General features: G+C 49.4%; 3 protein-coding genes across 5 annotated transcripts; 2 read left to right on the forward strand and 1 right to left on the reverse strand.

Annotated features, from left to right (window-relative positions):
* Positions 1-117: 117 nt before the first annotated feature.
* Positions 118-7,310, reverse strand: GABARAPL2 (GABA type A receptor associated protein like 2). The gene is made up of 4 exons (XM_069739151.1): positions 7,175-7,310; positions 3,089-3,144; positions 2,180-2,352; positions 118-701 (listed from the first exon to the last, which is right to left on the reverse strand). Exons 1-4 carry the CDS (start codon positions 7,206-7,208, stop codon positions 611-613), a joined length of 354 nt encoding a protein of 117 aa, XP_069595252.1. The 5' UTR covers positions 7,209-7,310; the 3' UTR covers positions 118-610.
* Positions 7,311-12,819: 5,509 nt separating this feature from the next.
* On the forward strand, positions 12,820-24,452 carry TMEM231 (transmembrane protein 231). 3 transcript variants are annotated; one of them, XM_069739174.1, is made up of 8 exons: positions 12,820-13,024; positions 16,546-16,769; positions 16,843-17,009; positions 17,105-17,233; positions 18,034-18,177; positions 18,541-18,622; positions 20,168-20,273; positions 23,336-24,452. In XM_069739174.1, exons 1-8 carry the CDS (start codon positions 12,894-12,896, stop codon positions 23,505-23,507), a joined length of 1,155 nt encoding a protein of 384 aa, XP_069595275.1. In that variant the 5' UTR covers positions 12,820-12,893; the 3' UTR covers positions 23,508-24,452. The 3 variants fall into 3 exon arrangements, with proteins under 3 accessions (XP_069595275.1, XP_069595277.1, XP_069595276.1); XM_069739176.1 differs by having other exon boundaries at positions 12,963-13,062; XM_069739175.1 differs by having other exon boundaries at positions 12,971-13,115.
* LOC138649480 (uncharacterized) lies at positions 20,906-23,322 on the forward strand. Its single transcript, XM_069739952.1, has 3 exons — positions 20,906-20,929; positions 21,020-22,167; positions 23,283-23,322. The coding sequence occupies exons 2-3, from the start codon at positions 21,047-21,049 to the stop codon at positions 23,320-23,322; spliced, it is 1,161 nt and encodes a 386-aa protein (XP_069596053.1). The 5' UTR covers positions 20,906-20,929; positions 21,020-21,046.
* Positions 24,453-25,510: the final 1,058 nt, after the last annotated feature.

A 25,510-nucleotide genomic window follows, 5' to 3' on the forward strand; every position in this document is an offset into this window, starting at 1 on the left:
CAGGGCAGCTCCACAGGCTGCCACCATCGTTCAGCGGGCCTGCCATAAACCATAGTTGAGGTCTGGAGATGTAAAATGTGTAGTGTGAATAATTCCTTACTGTGTCGAAACGAGACGTTATGGACTGAATAGTTTTATTAGCAGGAATTTGTAAAGGTGAATATTACATACCGGTAATTACTGATTACAATATCAATCACTAATAGTCTGTGTCTTATAGCGAAGGTCAGCAAATGACAGAACCATGGAAACAAAATCCAAAACCTATTTATATGCTGAATGCTACTAGCGGGGGTCGCCGGACCCCACATCTTCCTAAGTACTATTACTTAACCACTTCACTGCCAGAGTAAATAGGCTGCCGATTTCTAACTTCTGACACGTAGCCGGCCTCTTTGGCAGTAAAGTGACGTCTTCACAAAGCACAAAAAATAAATTACTTAAAAAAAAAAAAAAAAAAATATTTAGACAAAGATGGAGGACAAGACGTGGAAAAGAAAACCAAAAGGAGGCGTCCAGTTAAGATGCATCTAATCCTACGGGATGGAGACTTACACATCATGTTAAAACCACTGACATTATTTACAAGATTCACAAGCCGTTGATGCGTCTAAAAGCCGAACGTGTTCTCTCCGCTGTACGCCACGTACAAAAAGCCGTCCTCGTCTTTCTCTTTCTCGTACAGCTGTCCCATGGTTAGACTGAAGGGGAAAAAGACAGGAAAAAAAATTACTGAACCACACTGTCGTTTCACGGGATCAATCCCTGGCTTTTTCATTTGATTAGACACTGATAAGACTGACTGCCACGGCCTGTTAAAATATCTGGAAATCTGCGAACCTCTTTAAAGGGATATTCCAAGTTGTCTCCCATCCACAGGACAAGTGATAATTGCTAGATTGCTGGGGGTCTGATGAATAACGACTGTGACGGTCCAGAACTTGCAATGAAGCGGCAGCAAGCACAGTTTCAGTGCAGGACGTGCAGCCATCAGTGTGAGAGTTCCCACCAATCTAGCTGTTATCACTCTTCAATACCCCCCACAGTACCAAGGAGAAGTCAGCAAAGGGTTAGTAATCAGCCCCCAGCGATCTAAGATGTGTAGGTACCTTAACACCAAGGGGGGGTTCTTTAATGACAAGTGCCCCATCAGCAATGTGCCAGGTCAGGAGCTGCATTGTTTCCAGTGTGGCACAACAGAGATGCAATCAGTGTTTAGCCAGGTTATCCCCTTTAAAAGATACTGAGACACCCTACTTCCCCGGCGCGCGCCCTTCACCACGATGTGCAGCGCCCCACCGTGGCACACAATGTTTGGCACAAGTCCCTTCCCGACCCATGGTGCGTGCCCTCCCTGACATGCAGCACAAGCTGGGTGTTAGGAGTGATTCTCATGTGCAGCCAGGAAGGCACTTGGAGGAAATCTAAAGGTACCTTCACACATAACGATATTGTTAACGATATCGTTGCTATTTGTGACGTAGCAACGATATCGTTAATGAAATCGTTATGTGTGACAGCGACCAACGATCAGGCCCCTGCTGGGAGATCGTTGGTCGCTGAGGAAAGTCCAGAACTTTATTTCGTCGCTGGACTCCTGCTGACATCGCTGGATCGGCGTGTGTGACACCGATCCAGCGATGTCTTCGCTGGTAACCAGGGTAAACATCGGGTAACTAAGCGCAGGGCCGCGCTTAGTAACCCGATGTTTACCCTGGTTACCATCCTAAAAGTAAAAAAACAAACACTACATACTTACCTACAGCTGTCTGTCCTCCAGCGCTGTGCTCTGCACTCCTCCTGCTCTGGCTGTGAGCGTCGGTCAGCCGGAAAGCAGAGCGGTGACGTCACCGCTCTGCTTTCTGGCTGCCCGGCGCTCACAGCCAGACCAGAGAAGCAGAGCGCCGAGGACAGACAGCGGTAGGTAAGTATGTACTGTTTGTTTTTTTTTACTTTTAGCATGGTAACCAGGGTAAACATCGGGTTACTAAGCGCGGCCCTGCGCTTAGTTACCCGATGTTTACCCTGGTTACCGGCATCGTTGGTCGCTGGAGAGCGGTCTGTGTGACAGCTCTCCAGCGACCAAACAGCGACGCTGCAGCGATCCGGATCGTTGTCGGTATCGCTGCAGCGTCGCTTAATGTGAAGGGGCCTTTAGGCTCCGTCGTCCTCGTCTCACCTGGACTGAGGCACAGTCTTGTCTACAAACAGGAAGATGGCTTTTTCTGAAGGCAGTTGAATGCGTTTTCTGATGATCCACATAAACTGAGCCACGGTGATGTCAGAGGGGACCAGGTATTTCCGCTTGTCGATATCCACAATTTGTGAACCAGATACTTTCTCCACGATGACCTGGGAAGTGCAGGAGTCATATTAGTGCTGTAGATTATCACTGTATATGGAGGAGAGTAGTCACCGCTAAATGTCCCATACTGATAATGACAACTAGATATATTGTGAACATTCCCAGAAGGAATAACAGAGGATCAGCACAAATGAGGGGCCACTTAGGTGACCATGTCCATTACATGAAAATGGGTCGAACCTACCGATTTTAGTGGGACCTCTGTATGTTTTGCCTTATCTAAGTGGGTGTGGTCATAAAAAGCTACCAATAGAGAAGAGTGGAGGATCACACCCACTTGGCTAACAAGACTAGATTTATATATAAAGAAACGGAGCATATACAGGAACAAAAAGTCACAGGAACAAAAACAAAACATCACCGGATTCAGGAGCAAAAAGTCACAGGAACAAAAGCAAAACAGCACCAGATTCAGGAGCAAAAAGTCACAGGAACAAAATCAAAACGGCATCGGATTCAGAAGCAGAAAGTCGCAGGAACAAAAGCAAAACAGCACCGGATAATGTAAAACAAAAAAACAATTTACACCAGGTAGCAATAATACGTATTATTGATAACTGTGGGGTCTCCTTTAAAACTATGGGCTAATGGAATCTGAAACAGATTCTGGTACATGGAGATAAGAGGGGAATTATTGCTTGTAGCCAATGCAATCTATATACAGCTCTAATAGAGCGAGTGCTGAATAATGGATGAGCCCTCGCAGGAAACATCACAACTTACCGGAACGCGGTCTGGATATTTGGCCCGGATTTTCGCCGACTCCACGCACCTGTGTTCTGAAAAAATATATATATATATATATATATAATAGGAATAAAGGAAGACTCAGGAAAGAATCCACATAATAACTGGGAGATGACGGAGAAGTCACCAGACAAGTGAGCGGCGCGGCAGGAATGTGGGGCGACCGCCGACAAGAGATTCTTTATGAGTGAGACACGGCAGGTTATTCATGTGATTGCACAGGTGCGGGCCCCGATGTACCTGGCACAAGGCACCTGCGTCCCTGGGCCGGATAGTAACAAGGAGCAGCTTGTCACACACAAAACAGATATAGGGGGACATGAAACATCCACTTCATGAACAATAATAGAAAGGGGGCACCACACACGATTTTTTTTTTTATCCAAGCCCGTAGCCCCCCACATTTGACTTAGAAAATCAACCTGGACTTCTCTCTCGTCATACTTTTATCGTTTATCTAACTGACCCATTAAAGACAAATTTTGGACAATAAGCTGGGGGAGCACATCACATGACCAGTGACCGATCCCGTCAATTTCAAGTTGGGGCAGACGATCCTGTTCCCTGAGCGCACGTGTGCAAGAGAGGTGGGGCGGAAAGTCTATGTCGCCACCTATCCGACGGACAGTAGGAGGGGGCTCAGGCCCCCCCGGGCAGTGAATACCGAGCAGCCCAAGTCTCATAGACCAAGCATTTTTGTGTAACGCTCCATTAAGAAATGGGAATGTCCGAGTGAGGCCTTCTCATGACCGGCTGCGCGAGCCAGAAGAAATGAGAGAGGGTGGAAGAACAGGAGAGGGGGCATAAGGCAGGCTGGAGGGGCTCGGGAGAAGGGCCGGAGACTCACAAGGATGGCTTATTGATCCTAGCCGGTGACTTGATATCACAGACGTGTGACCGCTGCCCCAGAGAATTATCGAAGCCTCAAATGTCCTAATCTACAAGAATGGCGTTCACTTATTTATCTTCCACCACAAATAAAAAATATATAAATGGGGGAGGGGCAGGAGGGTATAATACACAGGATATAATGTACAGGGGGGAGGGGTCGGAGGGTATAATACACAGGATATAATGTACAAGGGGAGGGGCAGGAGGGTACAATACACAGGATATCATGTACAGGGGGAGGGGCAGGGGGTATAATACACAGCATATAATGTACAGGGGGAGGGGCAGGGGGGGTATAATACACAAGATATAATGTACAGGGGGAGGGGCAGGGGGGTATAATACACAAGATATAATGTACAGGGGGAGAGGCAGAGGGTATAATACACAGGATATAATGTACAGGGGGAGGGGCAGGGGTATAATACACAGGATATAATGTACAGGGGGAGAGGCAAGGGGTATAATACACAGCATATAATGTACAGGGGGAGAGGCAGAGGGTATAATACACAGGATGTAATGTACAGGGGAGGGGCAGGAGGGTATAACACACAGGATATAATGTACAGGGGAGGGCAGGGGGTATAATACACAGGATATAATGTACAGGGGAGGGCAGGGGGTATAATACACAGGATATAATGTACAGGGGGAGGGGCAGGGGGTATAATACACAGGATGTAATGTGCAGAGGGTATAATACACAGGATATAATGTACAGGGGGAGAGGCAAGGGGTATAATACACAGGATATAATGTACAGGGGGAGAGGCAAGGGGTATAATACACAGGATATAACGTACAGGGGGAGAGGCAGAGGGTATAATACACAGGATATAATGTACAGGGGAGGGCAGGGGGTATAATACACAGGATATAATGCACAGGGGGAGGGGCAGGGGTATAATACACAGGATATAATGTACAGGGGGAGAGGCAAGGGGTATAATACACAGGATATAACGTACAGGGGGAGAGGCAGAGGGTATAATACACAGGATGTAATGTACAGGGGAGGGGCAGGAGGGTATAACACACAGGATATAATGTACAGGGGAGGGCAGGGGGTATAATATACAGGATATAATGTACAGGGGAGGGCAGGGGGTATAATACACAGGATATAATTTACAGGGGGAGGGGCAGGGGGTATAATACACAGGATGTAATGTGCAGAGGGTATAATACACAGGATATAATGTACAGGGGGAGAGGCAAGGGGTATAATACACAGGATATAATGTACAGGGGGAGAGGCAAGGGGTATAATACACAGGATATAACGTACAGGGGGAGAGGCAGAGGGTATAATACACAGGATATAATGCACAGGGGAGGGCAGGGGGTATAATACACAGGATATAATGCACAGGGGGAGGGGCAGGGGTATAATACACAGGATATAATGTACAGGGGGAGAGGCAAGGGGTATAATACACAGGATATAACGTACAGGGGGAGAGGCAGAGGGTATAATACACAGGATATAATGTACAGGGGAGGGCAGGGGGTATAATACACAGGATATAATGCACAGGGGGAGGGGCAGGGGGTATAATACACAGGATATAATGCACAGGGGGAGGGGCAGGGGTATAATACACAGGATATAATGTACAGGGGAGGGCAGGGGGTATAATACACAGGATATAATGTACAGGGGGAGGGGCAGGGGTATAATACACAGGATATAATGTACAGGGGGAGAGGCAAGGGGTATAATACACAGCATATAATGTACAGGGGGAGAGGCAGAGGGTATAATACACAGGATGTAATGTACAGGGGAGGGGCAGGAGGGTATAACACACAGGATATAATGTACAGGGGAGGGCAGGGGGTATAATATACAGGATATAATGTACAGGGGAGGGCAGGGGGTATAATACACAGGATATAATGTACAGGGGGAGGGGCAGGGGGTATAATACACAGGATGTAATGTGCAGAGGGTATAATACACAGGATATAATGTACAGGGGGAGAGGCAAGGGGTATAATACACAGGATATAATGTACAGGGGGAGAGGCAAGGGGTATAATACACAGGATATAACGTACAGGGGGAGAGGCAGAGGGTATAATACACAGGATATAATGTACAGGGGAGGGCAGGGGGTATAATACACAGGATATAATGCACAGGGGGAGGGGCAGGGGTATAATACACAGGATATAATGTACAGGGGGAGAGGCAAGGGGTATAATACACAGGATATAACGTACAGGGGGAGAGGCAGAGGGTATAATACACAGGATATAATGTACAGGGGAGGGCAGGGGGTATAATACACAGGATATAATGCACAGGGGGAGGGGCAGGGGGTATAATACACAGGATATAATGCACAGGGGGAGGGGCAGGGGTATAATACACAGGATATAATGTACAGGGGAGGGCAGGGGGTATAATACACAGGATATAATGTACAGGGGGAGGGGCAGGGGTATAATACACAGGATATAATGTACAGGGGGAGAGGCAGGGGGGTATAATACACAGGATATAATGTACAGGGGGAGGGGCAGGGGGTATAATACACAGGATATAATGTACAGGGGGAGAGGCAGGGGTATAATACAGAGGATATAATGTACAGGGGGAGAGACGGGGGTATAATACACAGGATATAATGTACAGGGGGAGAGGCAGGGGGTATAATACACAGGATATAATGTAGAGGGGAAAGACGGGGGTATAATACACAGGATATAATGTACAGGGGGAGAGGCAGGGGGTATAATACACAGGATATAATGTACAGGGGGAGAGACGGGGTATAATACACAGGATATAATGTACAGGGGAGGGCAGGGGGTATAATACACAGGATATAATGTACAGGGGAGGGCAGGGGGTATAATACACTGGATATAATCTACAGGGGGAGGGGCAGGGGTATAATACACAGGATATAATGTACAGGGGAAGGCAGGGGTATAATACAGAGGATATAATGTACAGGGGGAGAGGCAGGGGGTATAATACACAGGATATAATGTACAGGGGGAGAGGTAGAGGGGTATAATACACAGGACGAGGTGGGGGGGGGGCGACATTGCAGTGTATGGGGGACATTATAGGACACGACCTCGTCCTCTATCGTGACATGGCAGCACGGTGTGACACGTCAGGTATCGGGGCTCCCGCCGCCCCCGGTCTCTCACCCAGTGCGTGGTCTTCCTTGAACATCCACTTCATGTTCCCGAGCACAGACAGCAACGACAACAACAACAGGGCGGGGCCTTCTCTGACGTCACTTCCGCGGTAAAAAAGCTTTCTATTCTGTGACTCCTCCTACAACTGAAGGAAAATAGGGAGGAGTCACGTGGGACGTACGAGCCGCGCTGGTGACGTCATCCCGGACAGTCAGGTGGTCACAAGGCAGCGTCTCCGTAGGAGTGCAGGGTCAGAGAGTGGTCACGTGTTACATTCTGCTGTCAGTGACCCCGAGGCCAAGGATCACCCTGACCTTCCTAAGTGTCACCACAGACAGCAGGAGCCTCTCTATACACGGATCACAAGTCGTGGAGATGGTCCCCAACACATGCTGACTCTCACCTAGACCGGACCCTAATGTACAGAGACCCCAGACCCCTAAACTAACACAGACCCCCTAATCTAATACAAACCCCAGACCAGACCCCTAAACTAATACAAACCCCAGACCAGACCCCTAAACTAACACAGACCCCAAATCTAATACAAACCCCAGACCAGACCCCTAAACTAATACAAACCCCAGACCAGACCCCTAAACTAACACAGACCCCCTAATCTAATACAAACCCCAGACCAGACCCCTAAACTAACACAGACCCCAAATCTAATACAAACCCCAGACCAGACCCCTAAACTAATACAAACCCCAGACCAGACCCCTAAACTAACACAGACCCCAAATCTAATACAAACCCCAGACCAGACCCCTAAACTAATACAAACCCCAGACCAGACCCCTAAACTAACACAGACCCCTAAACTAATACAAACCCCAGACCAGACCCCTAAACTAACACAGACCCCAAATCTAATACAAACCCCAGACCAGACCCCTAAACTAATACAAACCCCAGACCAGACCCCTAAACTAACACAGACCCCAAATCTAATACAAACCCCAGACCAGACCCCTAAACTAATACAAACCCCAGACCAGACCCCTAAACTAACACAGACCCCTAATCTAATACAAACCCCAGACCCCTAAACTAACACAGACCCCAAATCTAATACAAACCCCAGACCAGACCCCTAAACTAACACAGACCCCAAATCTAATACAAACCCCAGACCAGACCTCTAAACTAACACAGACCCCTAATCTAATACAAACCCCAGACCAGACCCCTAAACTAATACAAACCCCAGACCAGACCCCTAAACTAACACAGACCCCAAATCTAATACAAACCCCAGACCAGACCTCTAAACTAACACAGACCCCTAATCTAATACAAACCCCAGACCAGACCCCTAAACTAATACAAACCCCAGACCAGACCCCTAAACTAACACAGACCCCAAATCTAATACAAACCCCAGACCAGACCCCTAAACTAACACAGACCCCAAATCTAATACAAACCCCAGACCAGACCCCTAAACTAACACAGACCCCCTAATCTAATACAAACCCCAGACCAGACCCCTAAACTAACACAGACCCCAAATCTAATACAAACCCCAGACCAGACCCCTAAACTAATACAGACCCCAAATCTAATACAAACCCCAGACCAGACCCCTAAACTAACACAGACCCCAAATCTAATACAAACCCCAAACCAGACCCCTAAACTAATACAGACCCCAAATCTAATACAAACCCCAGACCAGACCCCTAAACTAACACAGACCCCAAATCTAATACAAACCCCAGACCAGACCCCTAAACTAATACAGACCCCAAATCTAATACAAACCCCAGACCAGACCCCTAAACTAACACAGACCCCAAATCTAATACAAACCCCAGACCAGACCCCTAAACTAACACAGACCCCAAATCTAATACAAACCCCAAACCAGACCCCTAAACTAATACAGACCCCAAATCTAATACAAACCCCAGACCAGACCCCTAAACTAACACAGACCCCAAATGTAATACAAACCCCAGACCAGACCCCTAAACTAACACAGACCCCAAATCTAATACAAACCCCAGACCAGACCCCTAAACTAACACAGACCCCCTAATCTAATACAAACCCCAGACCAGACCCCTAAACTAACACAGACCCCCTAATCTAATACAAACCCCAGACCAGACCCCTAAACTAACACAGACCCCAAATCTAATACAAACCCCAGACCAGACCCCTAAACTAACACAGACCCCAAATCTAATACAAACCCCAAACCAGACCCCTAAACTAACACAGACCCTAAATCTAATACAAACCCCAGACCAGACCCCTAAACTAACACAGACCCCAAATCTAATACAAACCCCAGACCAGACCCCTAAACTAACAGACCCCAAATCTAATACAAACCCCAGACCAGACCCCTAAACTAATACAGACCCCAAATCTAATACAAACCCCAGACCAGACCCCTAAACTAACACAGACCCCAAATCTAATACAAACCCCAGACCAGACCCCTAAACTAACAGACCCCAAATCTAATACAAACCCCAGACCAGACCCCTAAACTAACACAGACCCCAAATCTAATACAAACCCCAAACCAGACCCCTAAACTAACACAGACCCTAAATCTAATACAAACCCCAGACCAGACCCCTAAACTAACACAGACCCCAAATCTAATACAAACCCCAGACCAGACCCCTAAACTAACAGACCCCAAATCTAATACAAACCCCAGACCAGACCCCTAAACTAATACAGACCCCAAATCTAATACAAACCCCAGACCAGACCCCTAAACTAACACAGACCCCAAATCTAATACAAACCCCAAACCAGACCCCTAAACTAACACAGACCCTAAATCTAATACAAACCCCAGACCAGACCCCTAAACTAACACAGACCCCAAATCTAATACAAACCCCAGACCAGACCCCTAAACTAACAGACCCCAAATCTAATACAAACCCCAGACCAGACCCCTAAACTAATACAGACCCCAAATCTAATACAAACCCCAGACCAGACCCCTAAACTAACACAGACCCCAAATCTAATACAAACCCCAGACCAGACCCCTAAACTAACAGACCCCAAATCTAATACAAACCCCAGACCAGACCCCTAAACTAACACAGACCCCAAATCTAATACAAACCCCAAACCAGACCCCTAAACTAACACAGACCCCAAATCTAATACAAACCCCAGACCAGACCCCCTAAACTAACACAGACCCCAAATCTAATACAAACCCCAGACCAGACCCCTAAACTAACAGACCCCAAATCTAATACAAACCCCAGACCAGACCCCTAAACTAATACAGACCCCAAATCTAATACAAAGCCCAGACCAGACCCCTAAACTAACACAGACCCCAAATCTAATACAAACCCCAGACCAGACCCCTAAACTAACACAGACCCCAAATCTAATACAAACCCCAGACCAGACCCCTAAACTAACACAGACCCCAAATCTAATACAAACCCCAGACCCCAAATCTAATACAAACCCCAGACCAGACCCCTAAACTAACACAGACCCCAAATCTAATACAAACCCCAGACCCCTAAACTAACACAGACCCCAAATCTAATACAAACCCCAGACCAGACCCCTAAACTAACACAGACCCCCTAATCTAATACAAACCCCAGACCAGACCCCTAAACTAACACAGACCCCTAATCTAATACAAACCCCAGACCAGACCCCTAAACTAATACAGACCCCAAATCTAATACAAACCCCAGACCAGACCCCTAAACTAACACAGACCCCAAATCTAATACAAACCCCAGACCAGACCCCTAAACTAACACAGACCCCCTAATCTAATACAAACCCCAGACCAGACCCCTAAACTAACACAGACCCCAAATCTAATACAAACCCCAGACCAGACCCCTAAACTAATACAGACCCCAAATCTAATACAAACCCCAGACCAGACCCCTAAACTAACACAGACCCCAAATCTAATACAAACCCCAAACCAGACCCCTAAACTAATACAGACCCCAAATCTAATACAAACCCCAGACCAGACCCCTAAACTAACACAGACCCCAAACCAGACCCCTAAACTAACACAGACCCCAAATCTAATACAAACCCCAAACCAGACCCCTAAACTAATACAGACCCCAAATCTAATACAAACCCCAGACCAGACCCCTAAACTAATACAGACCCCAAATCTAATACAAACCCCAGACCAGACCCCTAAACTAATACAGACCCCAAATCTAATACAAACCCCAGACCAGACCCCTAAACTAACACAGACCCCAAATCTAATACAAACCCCAGACCAGACCCCTAAACTAACACAGACCCCAAATCTAATACAAACCCCAGACCAGACCCCTAAACTAATACAGACCCCAAATCTAATACAAACCCCAGACCAGATTCCTAAACTAACACAGACCCCAAATCTAATACAAACCCCAGACCAGACCCCTAAACTAACACAGACCCCAAATCTAATACAAACCCCAGACCAGACCCCTAAACTAACACAGACCCCCTAATCTAATACAAACCCCAGACCAGACCCCTAAACTAACACAGACCCCAAATCTAATACAAACCCCAAACCAGACCCCTAAACTAACACAGACCCCAAATCTAATACAAACCCCAGACCAGACCCCTAAACTAACACAGACCCCAAATCTAATACAAACCCCAGACCAGACCCCTAAACTAACACAGACCCCAAATCTAATACAAACCCCAGACCAGACCCCTAAACTAACACAGACCCCAAATCTAATACAAACCCCAGACCAGACCCCTAAACTAACACAGACCCCAAATCTAATACAAACCCCAGACCAGACCCCTAAACAGACCCCAAATCTAATACAAACCCCAGACCAGACCCCTAAACTAACACAGACCCCAAATCTAATACAAACCCCAGACCAGACCCCTAAACTAACAGACCCCAAATCTAATACAAACCCCAGACCAGACCCCTAAACTAACACAGACCCCAAATCTAATACAAACCCCAGACCAGACCCCTAAACTAATACAGACCCCAAATCTAATACAAACCCCAGACCAGACCCCTAAACTAACACAGACCCCAAATCTAATAAACCCCAGACCAGACCCCTAAACTAACACAGACCCCAAATCTAATACAAACCCCAAACCAGACCCCTAAACTAACACAGACCCCAAATCTAATACAAACCCCAAACCAGACCCCTAATCCGCTATGCTGCCCCGTAGCAGATCACTTTTCACCAGACAAGCCTTCATGAAAGTTCAGCCCCTTTCTAATATGTAAATGTCCCTTTTACTGCTAGAAGCCTGGGAGCCTGGTTATATTTGCCCCGGTCTTGCGCTGATGGTTTGCTCCACTGTATCAGTGGCTGTGATCGGATCCAGGAGCAGTTTCAGCAGCGAGATCAGCTGTGGATTTACACACGGTGGGGAAATCAAGCACACAGTGCACTACAGAGCCGCAGTGTCCATTTATTTATATAGCGCCAACATATCCAGCAGCGCTGTACACTAATGGGGCGGATAACCCTTTATATGCCCCATTACTGGTAACTCATGGGACAAGGCACACCCTGCTGCCGCCATCTAGGGGCTCAATGGTCCCTGCCACCAAATAAGAGGGCAGCAGCACCCAGTACTGAGCAGTGAGTACACACTGGCATCCTGTGCCATCCTGCCGAACTACAACTGCCAGCAGCCTCTGCTCTGAGGGGAGACGCACACAGCTCTAGTCTCTACAGTGCGGCTATAGAGGATGCCCAGGATCACGTGCTCAGAAACAACTTCCGGTGTGCTGCATGTCATCTGCAGTGTTTCCGGTTGGGGGCATCCGTTACTATGGAGACCGCAGTATGGGGAGCGCGCGCTTAGGAGCCTCAATAAGCGGTAACTGCGGGTCCCGGGGCCACAACTCACCCTCCGGGGTAATCCCGGGAGAGAGGACGGCGGGAGGCCGGGACACAGGGGGTATATAGAGGTACGGGGGGAGGAGGGGGGTATATGGAGGTACGGGGGGAGGAGGGGGGTATATGGAGGTACGGGGGGAGGAGGGGGGTATATGGAGGTACGGGGGGAGGAGGGGGGTATATGGAGGTACGGGGGGAGGAGGGGGGTATATGGAGGTACGGGGGGAGGAGGGGGGTATATAGAGGTACGGGGGGAGGAGGGGGGTATATAGAGGTACGGGGGGAGGAGGGGGGTATATGGAGGTACGGGGGGAGGAGGGGGGTATATGGAGGTACGGGGGGAGGAGGGGGGTATATGGAGGTACGGGGGGAGGAGGGGGGTATATGGAGGTACGGGGGGAGGAGGGGGGTATATAGAGGTACGGGGGGAGGAGGGGGGTATATGGAGGTACGGGGGGAGGAGAGGGGTATATGGAGGTACGGGGGGAGGAGGGGGGTATATAGAGGTACGGGGGGAGGAGGGGGGTATATAGAGGTACGGGGGGAGGAGGGGGGTATATAGAGGTACGGGGGGAGGAGGGGGGTATATGGAGGTACGGGGGGAGGAGGGGGGTATATAGAGGTACGGGGGGAGGAGGGGGGTATATGGAGGTACGGGGGGAGGAGGGGGGTATATGGAGGTACGGGGGGAGGAGGGGGGAGGAGGGGGGTATATGGAGGTACGGGGGGGAGGAGGGGGGTATATGGAGGTACGGGGGGGAGGAGGGGGGTATATGGAGGTACGGGGGGGAGGAGGGGGGTATATGGAGGTACGGGGGGGAGGAGGGGGGTATATGGAGGTACGGGGGGAGGAGGGGGGTATATGGAGGTACGGGGGGAGGAGGGGGGTATATGGAGGTACGGGGGGAGGAGGGGGGTATATAGAGGTACGGGGGGAGGAGGGGGGTATATGGAGGTACGGGGGGAGGAGAGGGGTATATGGAGGTACGGGGGGAGGAGGGGGGTATATAGAGGTACGGGGGGAGGAGGGGGGTATATAGAGGTACGGGGGGAGGAGGGGGGTATATGGAGGTACGGGGGGAGGAGGGGGGTATATAGAGGTACGGGGGGAGGAGGGGGGTATATGGAGGTACGGGGGGAGGAGGGGGGTATATGGAGGTACGGGGGGAGGAGGGGGGAGGAGGGGGGTATATGGAGGTACGGGGGGGAGGAGGGGGGTATATGGAGGTACGGGGGGGAGGAGGGGGGTATATGGAGGAGGGGGGTATATGGAGGTACGGGGGGGAGGAGGGGGGTATATGGAGGTACGGGGGGGAGGAGGGGGGTATATGGAGGTACGGGGGGGGAGGAGGGGGTATATGGAGGTACGGGGGGGGGAGGAGGGGGTATATGGAGGTACGGGGGGAGGAGGAGGGGGGTATATGGAGGTACGGGGGAGGAGGAGGGGGGTATATGGAGGTACGGGGGGGGAGGAGGGGGGTATATGGAGGTACGGGGGGGGGAGGAGGAGGGGGGTATATGGAGGGAGGGGGGGGTATATGGGAGGAGGGGGGGTATATGGGAGGAGGGGGGGTATATGGAGGTACGGGGGGGGAGGAGGGGGGTATATAGAGGTACGGGGGGAGGAGGGGGTATATGGAGGTACAGGGGGGGAATATGGAGGTACAGGGGGTTATATAGAGGTACGGGGGGGAGGAGGGGGTATATAGAGGTACAGGGGGGGAGGGGGTATATGGAGGTACAGGGGGGAGGATATGGAGGTACGGGGGGAGGAGGGGGGTTATGGAGGTACGGGGGGAGGAGGGAATATGGAGGTACGGGGGGAGGAGGGGGGATATGGAGGTACGGGGGGAGGAGGGGGGATATGGAGGTACGGGGGGAGGAGGGGGGATATGGAGGTACGGGGGGAGGAGGGGGGATATGGAGGTACGGGGGGAGGAGGGGGGATATGGAGGTACGGGGGGAGGAGGGGGGATATGGAGGTACGGGGGGAGGAGGGGGGATATGGAGGTACGGGGGGAGGAGGGGGGATACGGAGGTACGGGGGGAGGAGGGGGGATACGGAGGTACGGGGCAGGAGGGTGATACGGAGGTACGGGGGAGGAGGGGGATACGGAGGTACGAGGGGAGGAGGAGGGATACGGAGGTACGAGGGGAGGAGGGGGGATATGGAGGTACGAAGGGGGATATGGAGGTACGAGGGGAGGAGGGGGGATATGGAGGTACGGGGGGGAGGAGGGGGGATATGGAGGTACGGGGGAGGAGGGGGGTATATGGAGGTACGGGCGAGGAGGGGGTATATAGAAGTACGGGGGGGAGGAGGGGGCATCTAGTGATATGGGGAAGGAGTGGGGTATGTAGAGGTATGGGGGAGTGTATAAAGGTACATCCATACCCCTCCTATGTATATAGAGATACAGTGGGAGAAGGGGGGTGTATAGAGGTACGTGGGAGGAGGGGGGTATATAGAGGTACGTGGGAGGAGGGGGGTATATAGAGGTACGGGGGGAGGAGGGGGGTATATAGAGGTACGGGGGGGAGGAGGGGGGTATATAGAGGTACGGGGGGGAGGAGGGGGGTATATAGAGGTACGGGGGGGAGGAGGGGGGTATATAGAGGTACGGGGGGAGGAGGGGGGTATATAGAGGTACGGGGGGGAGGAGAGGGGTATATAGAGGTACGGGGGGGAGGAGGGGGGATATGGAGGTACGGGGGAGGAGGGGGGTATATGGAGGTACGGGCGAGGAGGGGGTATATAGAAGTACGGGGGGGAGGAGGGGGCATCTAGTGATATGGGGAAGGAGTGGGGTATATAGAGGTATGGGGGAGTGTATAAAGGTACATCCATACCCCTCCTATGTATATAGAGATACAGTGGGAGAAGGGGGGTGTATAGAGGTACGTGGGAGGAGGGGGGTATATAGAGGTACGTGGGAGGAGGGGGGTATATAGAGGTACGTGGGAGGAGGGGGGTATATTGAGGTACAGGGGGAGGAGGGGGTATGTAGAGGTACAGGGGGAGGAGGGGGGTATATTGAGGTACAGGGGGAGGAGGGTATATTGAGGTACAGGGGGAGGAGGGGGGTATATTGAGGTACAGGGGGAGGAGGGGGTATATGGAGGTACGGGGGGAGGAGGAGGGGATATGGAGGTACGGGGGGAGGAGGGGGGATATGGAGGTACAGGGGGAGGAGGGGGGGATATGGAGGTACAGGGGGAGGAGGGGGCATACGGAGGTACAGGGGGATGAGGGGGTATATGGAGGTACAGGGGGAGGAGGGGGTATATAAAGGTACGGGGGGATTATGTAAAGGTACATCCATACCCTCCTGTGTGTGTATAGAGTAGACATGCACATGATAAGATGTAGATGCGGGTGAGGTACGAGAATAGGAGATTGTTATATAGAGGTAGCTGCCCAGTACAGTATGAGACCCCATATAGTGCGGTTATGGGGGGTGGTATCCTCATCATTCTCTTTATAATCTGATCCTTCTACAGGAGTATCTATGTGAAACACAAGAAGAGGGTCCGGACACTAAAAAGAATAAACCCTGACGAGGTGCGGACCCTCGCCATCCCCACCATGACGATTTACGAAGTCTACTCTCACCCGCTACTTGTCAGATACAGGACCAGTATCTGCTCCAAAGCCACGCTCTTCCTCCTGGTGGTGCTGCCGTTGACCTACATCCCCCCACTGTTAGTGGCCTACCGCAGCCAGGGTGAGACCCCCGCCCCCTATTGCTGCGCTCAGCAGGTTTCAGTATTTTCAGTCCGTTCTTCTGTTTCTTCCAGGGTTCTGGTTGAAGCAGAGCACGTACGAGGAACAGCCCAACGTCCGTTTCCGCTACGAGGCCTTACTCGTCGCCATCACCAGCAGCAGCGGGGGTTATGTAGCTTGGAGCACCTTTCAAGGGTTCAACAACCTAGCGGGGGACCGGCTGCGGATACCCCAAGTGTCGGTACGTAGCTCACAGCTAAACACTTTGGTGCTTCCTGTACTTGTCCAGCAGAACCTTTCACAAATGAATGTGACGACGTTACTCACATCTCGTAGGTTCGAGAGGAGGATAAAAACCAAGATGGGAAGATGGAGCAGCTGGATTTCAGTTTGGAGCTGCCTCTGTTACCAGTGGAGGACGTCTACGGGGTTCAGCTAATCCTGACCTTCTCCTACCAGCTCTATGCAAGTGTGGGGAACATGTGCCGGGCGTGTAGAAGTATAAGGACTAGAAATGCGCCAATACGTTCCAGTGGAATCAAATTCTAGAAAATTCCACAGTCGCCAAAATGCACCTTTTTTGTACTTCTCCGGCCCCTCCGCTCCTCACCATGACCCGTCCCGGTCAGCGTCGCATCTCCAGATCTCCGCTGCTCACGTTGAATTCCTTTGGGTTGGGGCTTGCGGGTTTCATTAGGCCTGGGATGGCCCGTGCGAGGTTATAGCGCACATAATGCCATAACCTTTGGATTGCGAAGAACCTTCCTGGATCTTTTCAGATTAGAAGTCCGGGCCCTGAGTGACGCGGGCGGCAGCGATCTGAAGATGCAATGAGGACTGGACAGGTGACAGGGTCCGGTGAGGTGAGTATAAGGATTATTTGTTTTCTTCTTTTTTTTTTTTTACATGTTGCATTTATAATGGAGAGATCCCAGATTATTTTATGGGACATAAATTCGCAGAGATTAACTCTCTGCAAATTCTAACTTTACCTGATCCACTCATTTTTAATAAGACACTTATGTCACCTTTCTTTTTTTCCAACCCTTCTATGCGTCTCCATGGTGACAGACTACAAACAAGCCCTTTTTGTAGTCAGATTGCGCTGCTATTTTATCTATGTAGATCGGCGAGAAGAGTAACAAATTAATGCTAGTTTAGACCACACCTTCCTCCCTGTAGTCATTCTTCCGGTCACTTTCATGTCTTCACATTTTGACCTGTTGAAAGGTGTAATATATTTTTGTATTTGTTGATTCTTGCAGAGGATGTCCACATTTGTTATGCAGAGCATGGCGTTCGTCCAGTATACGTCTCCTGTTCCCGGGGCCAAGCTTTACATCAATGGAGACCTGAGGCTTCAGCAGAGGCGACCTCTTAGACACCAGGGCCTGGACACCACCTACAACGTAAGAGTCTGTGGATTACTGTACGGGATCTGTCTTGCATTGGCTGATTTTGTAGAATGTCAGCTGTGTGCCCCCTCTAAGGAGCTGTACTATGCAGGCTGCATTCACGTACCCCTATGTTACAGACTGTGATGTACGGACCGGCCAGGGCTCTCCTCACCCAGACTCCGTAACAAACCTGAGCATCAGACTGCCACACTCGCATGTGTGAATCCGGCCGTAGACTGATTTCGGAGGGAGCTGCCAGTTATTTTCCAAATCGGGATGCTTAGTGCAGCTGTGTTTATTTTGGGCAGATTCGTAGCCAGATGTGGGGATTATAGAGCAGGAATAGGAATAATGTTTTTTTTTTTCACTTGGCAGGTTTCTGTTATCAACGGAGCGAGCCCTTTCGCAAGTTCTTACGATCTGATCAACATCCTGTCCGCTTATCAGGAGAGGAACGGTGAGTGCAAGACACTGAACTTCCACTTTCTTCTTCAGTCTAAGCAGATTTTATATTCTGATTTGGTCAGTGAGAATTATAATGTTGGCTTCGTTGACTGACTGTGCCAAGAGAACAAACCGCAGGGTCCCTGATCATCCTCAACCCTTCCTATGGATAGGAAAACAGCCAAAGTACTGGACAAGCGTCAACCACGGACTCCACTTGTCCTGGCGTCTGTAATAACTTTCTTTTTAAGTCTGAACTCTATTGTTTTTATATTTTAAATTTACAAAAATGCCGCACCCCTTTTCTCTTTAAGGGAAAATTATTCTGGGTCCATCTATTGCTACTAGGGTTCGTCAGGGGAACGGAAAGTAAGAGTCTAATATTTGGTCTTTTTTTATAATCTTGTTATTACTATCAAAGGTCAGAAAAACCTAAAAGCTGATTTTCTGTTGACACATCCCTTTTAAATAATGGGGGTTTCACTCCAATCAATATATTGTAAATGTATGTGAATGTCCCTTTAAAAGCGTATTCCCACCTCATATAGTGATGGCGTATTGTTATTGTATGCCATTGTTTTATGATTGATGGTGTCTGACCAATCTTGAGTGTGAAGTGGCTGTCCCCTGAATAGTTGTAACATAGCCATGAAACGCTATGGATTGCTACATGAGCGTGGCACCAGAACCACTGTCAGCACATGAGCGCGGCACCAGAACCACTGTCAGCGCATGAACGCGGCACCAGAACTACTGTCAGCACATGAACGCGGCACCAGAACCACTGTCAGCACATGAACGTGGCACCAGAACCATTGTCAGCACATGAACGTGGCACCAGAACTACTGTCAGCACATGAACGTGGCACCAGAACCACTGTCAGCACATGAGCGCGGCACCAGAACCACTGTCAGTACATGAATACAGGGAAACTGCAACACAGCTTTAAAGAAGGTCCAACTTTCATAATTTGTAACATGATGGCATATCCTATTGATATGCCATCGCTTTGAGCTGTGGGTACAATTTTAAGCATTTCACGATCTTAAAAAATTTCTAACTTAACACTAATATAACCTGAATTGTAAAATACATAAATTGAATTATACCACTAAAATAGACGCATTGTTAAAATAGCGCAGTGAAATGTACAATCCATCTGCAATTCACGCCGTAACCACCAGGTGGCCACATATAGACACACACACATAGCCTAAACATTGCCTGACGGAGTATCCCGAAACCTCTAGGGTGGTTGTCCCTCGAAGCTCGTCCGCCTGTCCTGGTGATTCCACATGGGTTTGATTTCTGTAACGATCTGTGCGCCCATCACATACGCAGGAGGGATTTTCACAGTGACGGCTATAATAGGATGGTGTGAATACAGTTTCTCCAGAATCTCTCACCTTCCTCTAGTCCCTGGGATTTTCGGTGACTTGTCGTTTATTCCTGTGATTATCTCCTCCCATTAATTGCCGTTTCCCTCCCTTGTTCTCACTTTTTCCCTCCTATCCATCCATTTAGAGATTTTAGTATATGACTCTTGTGTGATTGCAGTGACGACCGTCTTGAACAATCCCAATCCAATATGGCTCCCGGGAAGAGGCAGTTCGGATCCATTTGTGATCAGTGGCGTCATCCGTTACCCCGTAGAGACTATTTCATATCCTTTTTTTTTCTTCTATGAAAAATCTTTGTTATTAGGTCCGATAACTGTACTACCCCTTTAAAAACTTCCCTTGCGCAGTAATGATCATATAAATGGTGAAGGTGCATGTTAAGTATTATTGGGTCTTCTTAGTCGTGTTACAGTGGATCTTAAACTGCATGCAGTACTAAATAGATCACTTGGACCTAATGAGGCTGGTACATACACTTTGAGAATCCACAACAGAGTGGCACTATATAATACTTTTTCAAAAAGAAAACATTAAACATTTCCCCACTTAACATTCAGAATATTTTAGGTCTAAAATTCTCATTTTTTATTTCAGGATTATGCAGCTATTTTGGCATGGGTTTTTAAAAGTAAGTTCACCAGCCTCCACGGGTCTAATAGATCTATGTAATAAAATATGCAGCTCGTAATTTGAAATCCGGAGGCAGATCTGCTTTACCAGCGCTGGTCACACACTTCATATAGCTGTCCGCTTCCAAGAACATTCTCCTCCAAATGGGAAGTAAGCCACTGTCAGACTCCTTTTGGTAACAAAAAGATAAGGCATATTGAAATCCAACATGCCCAACCCTTCTTGTCCCAGACATCGTGCATCGTGACACCAGCATGCACGTTGGACTATTGGGAGGCTCATTTTATGTGTGTTATCAGTCATTGTACAGGAGGAGATGGTGAGCTGTGATATAACCTATTGTGTATGGTGGATCCTATGTTATATACCTTATATAGAGGTGTTATCAGTCATTGTACAGGAGGAGATGGTGAGCTGTGATATAACCTATTGTGTATGGTGGATCCTATGTTATATACCTTATATAGAGGTGATATCAGTCATTGTACAGGAGGAGGAGGTGAGCTGTGACATCACCTATTGTGAATGGTGGATCCTGTGTTATCTACTGTGTATAGAGGTGATATCAGTCATTGTACAGGAGGAGGAGGAGGTGAGCTGTGACATCACCTATTGTGAATGGTGGATCCTGTGTTATCTACTGTATATAGAGGTGATATCAGTCATTGTACAGGAGGAGGAGGTGAGCTGTGACATCACCTATTGTGAATGGTGGATCCTGTGTTATCTACTGTATATAGAGGTGTTATCAGTCATTGTACAGGAGGAGGAGGTGAGCTGTGACATCACCTATTGTGAATGGTGGATCCTGTGTTATACAGGAGGTGCAGGACCCGTCTCCCCCGTCCTCATATACAGGAGGTGCAGGTCCCGTCTCCCCGGTGCTCATATACAGGAGGTGCAGGTCCCGTCTCCCCGGTCCTCATATACAGGAGGTGCAGGTCCCGTCTCCCCGGTCCTCATATACAGGAGGTGCAGGTCTCATCTCCCCGGGGCTCATATACAGAAGGTTCAGGACCCGTCTCCCCGGTCCTCATATACAGGAGGTGCAGGTCCCGTCTCCCCGGTCCTCATATACAGGAGGTGCAGGTCTCATCTCCCCGGGGCTCATATACAGAAGGTTCAGGACCAGTCTCCCCGGTCCTCATATACAGGAGGCGCAGGTCCCGTCGCCCCCGTCCTCATATACAGGAGGTACAGGACCCGTCACCCCGGTCCTCATATACAGGAGGTGCAGGACCCGTCACCCCGGTCCTCATATACAGGAGGTGCAGGACCCGTCTCCCCGGTCCTCATATACAGGAGGCGCAGGTCCCGTCGCCCCCGTCCTCATATACAGGAGGTACAGGACCCGTCACCCCGGTCCTCATATACAGGAGGTGCAGGACCCGTCACCCCGGTCCTCATATACAGGAGGTGCAGGACCCGTCTCCCCGGTCCTCATATACAGGAGGTGCAGGTCCCGTCGCCCCGGTCCTCATATACAGGAGGTGCAGGTCCCGTCGCCCTGGTCCTCATATACAGGAGGTGCAGGTCCCGTCGCCCCGGTCCTCATATACAGGAGGTGCAGGTCCCGTCGCCCCGGTCCTCATATACAGGAGGTGCAGGACCCGTCTCCCCGGGGCTCATATACAGGAGGTGCAGGACCCGTCTCCCCGGTGCTCATATACAGGAGGTGCAGGTCCCGTCTCCCCGGTGCTCATATACAGGAGGTGCAGGTCCCGTCTCCCCGGTGCTCATAGACAGGAGGTGCAGGTCCCGTCTCCCCGGTCCTCATATACAGGAGGTGCAGGTCCCGTCTCCCCGATCCTCATATACAGGAGGTGCAGGTCCCGTCTCCCCGGGGCTCATATACAGAAGGTTCAGGACCCGTCTCCCTGGTCCTCATATACAGGAGGCGCAGGTCCCGTCGCCCCCGTCCTCATATACAGGAGGCGCAGGACCCGTCACCCCGGTCCTCATATACAGGAGGTGCAGGACCCGTCACCCCGGTCCTCATATACAGGAGGTGCAGGACCCGTCTCCCCGGTCCTCATATACAGGAGGTGCAGGTCCCGTCGCCCCGGTCCTCATATACAGGAGGTGCAGGTCCCGTCGCCCCGGTCCTCATATACAGGAGGTGCAGGTCCCGTCGCCCCGGTCCTCATATACAGGAGGTGCAGGTCCCGTCGCCCCGGTCCTCATATACAGGAGGTGCAGGTCCCGTCGCCCCGGTCCTCATATACAGGAGGTGCAGGTCCCGTCGCCCCGGTCCTCATATACAGGAGGTGCAGGTCCCGTCGCCCCGGTCCTCATATACAGGAGGTGCAGGTCCCGTCGCCCCGGTCCTCATATACAGGAGGTGCAGGTCCCGTCGCCCCGGTCCTCATATACAGGAGGTGCAGGTCCCGTCGCCCCGGTCCTCATATACAGGAGGTGCAGGACCCGTCTCCCCGGGGATCATATACAGAAGGTTCAGGACCCGTCTCCCCGGTCCTCATATACAGGAGGCGCAGGTCCCGTCGCCCCCGTCCTCATATACAGGAGGTACAGGACCCGTCACCCCGGTCCATTTGTTTCTTTTGCTTCTGTTCACCAAATGTTACATGAAACAGATGCAAATCCCCTATTTCCACGTTCATTTCCTCTCCTGCTTCATCCAGTTCTCGCTCATTTCCTGCCATCTTTATGTCTTGTCCTTAACAGTCGGCCGCACATATGAGCCCGGCTTCTGGGAAATGATCAAATACGCCTGGATCCAGTATGTCAGCGTCCTCCTCATCTTCCTGTGGGTTTTCGAGAGAGTGAAAATCTTCATCTTTCAGAACCAAGTGTTCACTACGGTTCCGGCGTCCCGGTTCACGCCATACAAACAGCACCTGAGCTGACGGCGCCCCCCGCTGGACTCTCACTACACTTACTCCAGTGTTCAGAATGCAGTAAGGTCTGGGATTTTTCGAAGACTTTTTTTTTTAATAATGCCATGAATCAATTGACATTATATTAATTTATTCGGACTTATAATCACATTTTTGGGATTGGAAAACTGCTTCCTACCTGAAGGGGTCCGCAACTCTTCCTTTGATTAGCTGGCCTGACGCTGTCTCACCTCGATGATCGCACCAGGCCGGTTAATCAATGGAGGAGCTGCGGATTCATGTAGATAGGAGATGATTCTCAGTGCCACAGATTACTGAGCGGAGTCCTGTGGTGACCCCTATAGCTACAGGCATTCGACATGGGGGATAATTAAGGATTTGATTAATGATATTTATCCAATGATCAGCTAACAGACCCATCCCCCCGGAGGCCATCCCTCAGGCGGGACCGCGAGACATTTACTGGAAGCCTCTGTTACATTCTTAACATTCAGTTCATGATTATTTCTAACGGAAATATTACAACACCTTGTACTTTGTGTCGCGTCAGGTTGTGATGATGTCACATTCTTGCAGGGTAACATTCCTGTGGTGGAGAAATGGTTAAAATAAGACGGGGGGGTATTCTAGGGATGGTCTTTTTAAGCACATTAGTAAGGGGCAGCTAGCGAGACCACGAAATATGAGGCGTGGAGTGACCGGGCGTCCCCTCCATCCACACATCAGCGCTCATTGCTTCACATCCCATGGGTGTACTTAATTAAATCAATGGAAATAAAATTTCAGGATCATGACATTCCATAATTTGTCCCTTCAATGCTTGATATATTACTTTATAAGGCCATTATATTTTTGATTATTTTATTATTTTTCTCAAATTGGAAATCTTTTTGCTGCTGATTAAATCATGTTCTAATTGTCACGAAATATTTTGTATCACGTTTAAGTCATTTCAATAAAAAATAAAAAAAGTCTAAACCAAAAATATTTGTCTGTTTTTACATTCTAAGGGTTGTGTATGTGGCATTTTGTTTCTGCTTCCACTGATTGTCTATGTGCACACAGAGTTTTTCTAAGAATATCTTAGACAGAAACTCACCAAATCCTTCTAAAAAGAAAAATGCAAAACTCCTATAAAACTTGGAGTCTCTGCTCTGAAAACTCATCAAAAAGTCATTCGGTAGACAAGTTTGAAACTTTTTTATTTTCGCGCCCCATGAATTCCACATGGGGGGGGAAAAAACAACTGCCACGTGCACATAGGCATTTTTTTCCATTTTGTGATCCATAGGAAGAGTTTTCAAAGTTTTTTTTTTTTCTTTTTTTGGTGGGTTTTGGATGCTGTTCTCTGCTGCACAGGTTAGTGTTGCATGTCCGCGATGTCTGACCGTCTCATGTCGGACCGTTATGCCACACTAACCCGATCAGTCTTGTCAATACATTTCCCACTATTCTTATGACCTGTCGTTTTTCTGTTAAAGTTCAGGCTTGGGGTGGTGTAAAAAAAATAATTTCCCTAAGGGATTCCCACCGTTCATCCGACCTGCTGCCAGTGGCCCTGCCGGCATCTTGGCTTTCTTGTCTGGTGACCGCTGCAGTCGCGAATTGGCTACAGCAGTTACATTCTGTCTGAGAGAGCAATGAGACTCATTCCTCTGATATAGGCAGTCCGTTAGTGTCTGATGATTGGCAGCAGTGGTCACTAGATCCCCCTTTTCGCAAGGGAAAGCAAAAAGAACACGAGGAGTTGCAGGACACCACGTGGGGGAGCCCCGAGAATCAACTCTTACCTGCCTGAATCCCATTTTGTAGTTGAAATCATTTCGGGAAACATTGCTTCTTCTGGGAGTTTTCAAAAGGAAATTTTTGGTTCCTGAAGTTGATGTGGAAGATGTTTTTGCTGCATTTTGATTGGACAGTGTCTAGTTTTTGAAAGGTTTCCTTCAAATTCCGCTTCAAGGAAGTGACACATGCTTTCTTTTCTCCCATCAGACACTTTTCAAAACCTGAAT

The sequence above is a fragment of the Ranitomeya imitator genome, chromosome 9 (genome assembly GCF_032444005.1).
Source record: "Ranitomeya imitator isolate aRanImi1 chromosome 9, aRanImi1.pri, whole genome shotgun sequence".
NCBI classification, from domain to species: Eukaryota; Metazoa; Chordata; class Amphibia; order Anura; family Dendrobatidae; genus Ranitomeya; species Ranitomeya imitator.